At 42.0% G+C, this 5,087-nt stretch overlaps 1 protein-coding gene across 1 annotated transcript in view; it reads left to right on the top strand.

Moving 5' to 3' along the window:
- NUP98 (nucleoporin 98kDa) overlaps nt 1-5,087 on the top strand; it is a 138,305-nt gene that overhangs the window by 100,876 nt on the left and 32,342 nt on the right. Inside the window, exon 27 of the mRNA XM_011993708.1 lies at nt 876-1,018. Coding sequence (XP_011849098.1) covers nt 876-1,018 — 143 coding nt within the window. The remainder of the gene's footprint in view (nt 1-875; nt 1,019-5,087) is intronic.

Genomic DNA, 5,087 nt, shown 5'->3' with positions numbered 1-5,087 from the left:
AGCTTTTTTTTTTTTTTTTTTTTTTAATCGAGATCGGATCTCATTCTGTCACCCAAAACTTGAGTGAAGTGCGGTGGGGCAATTACAGCTTACTGCAGCCTTGACCTCCTGGACTCTAGTCTCAGGTGACCCTCCTGCCTCAGCCTCCTGAGTAGCTGGGACTACAGGTGCATGCCACCATACCTGGCTAATTTTTAAAAAAAAAAAAAAAATTTTGTTATCTTTTTATGTCAGATGGGTAATATGCCAGTGTTATCACAAGGTTCGAGGGTGGCACATCTCACACATGCATGCATGAACACCCAATCATGCTTTTGAACTACAAAAAAATACAATTTTATTTTTTTATTTGTAGAGATGGGGTCTTGCTATGTTGCCCTGGCAGGTCTTGAACTACTTGGCTCAAGCAGTCCTCCCACTTTCAAAGTGCTGAGATTATAGGCTCAAGCCACTGCATATGGCTGTCTATGCATGCTTAATACAGGTGTCTTAAGTATTTGAAACATAATGGCATCTAGGGCGGGTGCGGTCATTCACACCTCTAATCCTAGCACTTTGGGAGGCCAAGGCAGGTGTATTAGCTGAGGTCAGGAGTTCCAGACCAGCCTGGCCGACTTGGCAAAACACTGTCACTACTAAAAATACAAAACTTAGCCAAGTGTGGTGGTGTGCAGCTGTAATCCCAGCTACTCGGGAGGCGGAGGCAGAAGAATTGCTTGAACCTGGGAAGCGGAGGTTGCAGTGAGCTGAGATTGCCCCACTGCACTCCAGCCTGGGTGACAAAGTGAGACTCCATCTCAAAAAAAAGAAACATGATGGCATCTAGTAAAACTGATTAGGAGCTAATGTATTGTTTTATCAAATTATTCCTTCAGAATACCTCTGACAGCGACAGATACGCCTGCTCCCCACTTCCTTCATATCTGGAGGGTTCTGGCTGTGTGATAGCGGAGGAGCAAAACTCACAGGCACAACTTCGAGATGTGTGTTTTCACCTTCTAAAACTCTACAGTGACAGGTAAACCAGAGCCAGGCTTTATTGTCACTTGCGTGCTCCATGAGCCCCAAAGGAGTCCTTTGCTGTGTCCTTTTCCTTTTATATGCCCCCAAATTACTGTAAGTCCATATAAACTATCAAATATGATTTATAGTAGTTGAATGGAAACAGCATTACAACTAGAATTAGAAGTCTAAAAATTATTTTAATCAACTTTAATGAGTGTAGTTTACATATAGTAAAGTATGCAGTGCGATAAGTTTTATAGTGATTATTGCATTGTAAGTAGCATCACAGCTAAGCTGATATTTCCACTGCCATTGAAAAACAACTGTGTGCCCCTTTGCATTCAGTCAGATACTTATTGACTAGTTTTTTGTTACTATAAATTAGTTTTGCTGGTCTAGAATTTTATGTGGAGATCATACTGTATGTTTCTTGCGCCTAGCTTTTTTGATTCTGCATAATAATTTTGAGATTTTTTTTCATGTTTATATGTATCAAAAGTTAGTTTGGGTTTTTTTTGGGGGGGGAATACATGATTTATATATCTATTCATTTGTTGATGGACAGTTAGGTTTTCTTATTTTTGGCCATTATTGATAAATCTGCTGTGAACATACCCAGAAGTTATTGTATCATTTTATATTCCCACGAATAATGTGTAATATCTCTAGTTGTTCCAAATACTCTTTAAAATTTGGTATTATTAGTTGTTTAAATTTTACCATTTTATTGGACATGTAGTATCTTGGTTTGTGTGTGTATATGTGTATCTGTGTGTACATGTTTATTAAAAAATGCAGGTGGCAGGATGCAGAGGCTCATGCCTGTAATCCTAGCACTTTTGGAGGCCGAGGTGGGTGGATCACGAGGTCAGGAGATTGAGACCATCCTGGCTGACACAGTGAAACCCTGTCTTTACTAAAAATGCAAAAAAATTATCTGGGTGTGGTGGCGGGCACCTGTAGTCCCAGCTACTCTGGAGGTTGAGGCAGGAGAATGGCGTGAACCTGGGAGGCAGAGCTTGCAGTGAGTGGAGATCACGCCACTGCACTCCAGCCTGGGCGACACAGTGAGACTCCGTCTCAAAAAAAAAAAAAAAAAAAAATTGCAGGCCAGGCATGGTGGCTCATGCTTGTAATCCCAACACTTTGGAATGCCAAGGCCAGCAGATCATTTGAGCCCAGGAGTTCTAGGCCAGCCTGGGCAATATGGCAAATCCCTGTTTCTACTTAAAAAAAAAAAAAAAATTAACAGCATGTGGTGGTGTGTAGTCCCAGCTACTCAGGAGGCTGAGGTGGGAGGATCACCTGAGCATGGGAAGTCAAACCTGCAGTGAGACATGATTGCATCACTCTACTCCAGCCTGGGCAATAGGAGTAAGACCCTGTCTCCAAAAAAGAAAGAAATGCAGGGTGGTTTATGTGTCCAACAATAATATATTAACACATGCTATTATTATTTCTAACCATGTAATTAGAACTATCTCAGAGTTGGTGTTTGGTTTTTTGTTTTTTGGGGGGTTTTTTGAGACGGATTCTTGCTCAGTTGCCCAGGCTGGAATGCAGTGGTGCGATCTCAGCTCACTACAAGCTCCGCCTCCCGGGTTCATGCCATTCTCCTTCCTTAGCCTCCCGAGTAGCTGGGACTAGAGGCACCCGCCCCCACGCCTAGCTAATTTTTTTGTATTTTTAGTAGAGACAGGGTTTCACCGTGTTAGCCAAGATGGTCTCGATCTCCTGACCTCGTGATCTGCCTGCCTCAGCCTCCCAAAGTGCTGGGATTACAGGCATGAGCCACTGCACCCAGCCTTGTTTTGTTTTTAAGACAGGGTTTTGCTCTGTCACCCAGGCTGGTGTGCAGTGGAATGATCATGGCTCACTGCAGTCTCAACCACCTGGGTTCAGGTGATCCTCTCATCTCAGCCTCACGAGTAGCTGGGGGCTGCAGGAGTGCACTACCATACTCAGCTAATTCTTGTATTTTTTGTAGAGACAAGATTTTGCCACATCGCCCAGGCTGGTCTCAAGCGCCTGGGCTCAAGCGATCCACCTGCCCTGGCCTCCTAAAGTACTGGGATTACAGGTGTCAGCCACTGCATGCAGCAGAGATGTCTTCTTACATTACCTTAGAAATACTTAAGGTTTTTGGGGTTGTTTTTCTCTAGTCACACAAATAGCTCATCTCATTTCAAATCTTTAATGTGATTTATTTTAAATACACGGTATTTAAATATATATATAATTTTTTTTTTTTTTTTTTGAGACAAAGTCTCTCTCTGTCGCCCAGTCTAGAGTGCAGTGGCGCAATCTTGCCTCACTGCAACCTCTGCCTTCCAGGTTCAAGCGATTCTCCTGCCTCAGCCTCCTGAGTAGCTGGGGTTACAGGCATGCGCCACAAAGCCCAGCTAATTTTTGTGTTTTTAGTAGAAACGGGATTTTGCCATGTTGGCCAGGCTGGTCTTGAACTCCTGACCTCAAGTGATCCTCCCGCCTCAGCCTCCCAAAGTGCTGGGATTACAGGTGTGAGCCATTGCACCTGACCAGTATTTAACTATATTAATCATCTAGTAGTAAAATGTAACTAAAATTTACTATTTTAACCATTTTAAACATACCGTTCAGTGGTATTAAGTACATTCACGTTGTTATACAATCATCACCACTCTCTCCAGAACTTTTTTCATCTTCCCATACTGGAAATTCTCATTGTTTCAGTTGCATTTTCCTAATGTCTAATGATGTTGAGCACTTTGTCATGTGCTTATTTACCGTCTGTACATCTTTGCTAAAATGTCTATTACAGGCATGAGCCACTGCACCCAGCCTTGTTTTGTTAGCCAAGGTGGTCTCGATCTCCTGACCTCGTGATCCACCCGCCTTGGCCTCCCAAAGTGCTTGAGATTACAGGCGTGAGCCACCGCACCTGGCCTAAAGTCACAAAATTTATTAGCATCAAGTTATTAATAACATTTCCTTGTTAACCATTTTAAATATCTGTAGGATCTTTAACAACATCTCTTTCCTTTTGATACTGGTAATTTGTATTCAATAATTGTGTCCTCTTTCTTTCTTGGTTGGTCTACCTAGAGTTTAGCAATCATATTGACCTTTTCAAAGAACCACCTTCTGGCTTCATTGGTTATCTCTATTGTTTATCCAGCTCATAATGGATTACAAACCTAAATTTCAACTTAACTATAAACCTTCTAGAAGAAAACAAAGCAGAAAATTTTTGCAACTGTAGGTTAGGCAGAAGATTTCTTAGGTGGACACTAAATACACAATTCATAAGAGAAAAAAATTGGTAAATTGTACTTCAACAAAATTTCAAAACTACTTCTTATAGAAAGACTATTAAGAGAATGTAAAGGTAAAACCATTGATCGGGAGAAAATACTTACAATTTGTAGATCTGACAGAAAACTTGTATCCAAGAATACATCAAGAACTCTGAAAATTCAGTAATAAGAAAGGCCAGGTATGGTGTGTCATGCCTGTATTATCCCAGCAGTTTGTGAGGCCTAAGTGGGATGATCACTTGAGCCCAGGAGTTCAAGACCAGCCTGGGCAATATAATGAGACCCCATCTCTATGAAAAAAAATTTCTTAAATCGGGTGGGCATGGTGGCATGCACTTGTAGTCCTAGCTACTTAGGAGGCTGAAGTGAGAGGATCGCTTGAGCCCAGGAGGTTGAGGTTACAATTGAGTCATCATTATTATTATTATTATTATTTTGAGATGGAGTCTCACTCTGTCAGAGTGCAGTGGTGTGATCTCACCTCACCACAACCTCTGCTTCCTGGGTTTAAGCAATTCTTGTGCCTCAGCCTCCTGAGTAGCCAGGAATACAGGCATACACTACCAATTTTTGTAGTTTTAGTAGAGACAAGAGTTTCACCATCTTGGCCAGGCTGATCTTGAACTCCTGACCTCAAGTGATCCGCCCACCTCAGCCTTCCAGTGTGTTGGGATTACAGGCGTGAGCCACTGCACCCTGCTGTGTTTATTTTCTTGATCGTGATGGTGCCTTTACGGGTGTCTACGTTTTTTTGTTTTGTTTTGTTTTGTTTTGTTTTGTTTTTGA

This window comes from Mandrillus leucophaeus, unplaced genomic scaffold, assembly GCF_000951045.1.
Source record: "Mandrillus leucophaeus isolate KB7577 unplaced genomic scaffold, Mleu.le_1.0 Scaffold432, whole genome shotgun sequence".
NCBI classification, from domain to species: domain Eukaryota; kingdom Metazoa; phylum Chordata; class Mammalia; order Primates; family Cercopithecidae; genus Mandrillus; species Mandrillus leucophaeus.
The sequence above is the reverse complement of the archived record's forward strand: the minus strand, read 5'-3'. Positions and strand labels throughout refer to the sequence as shown.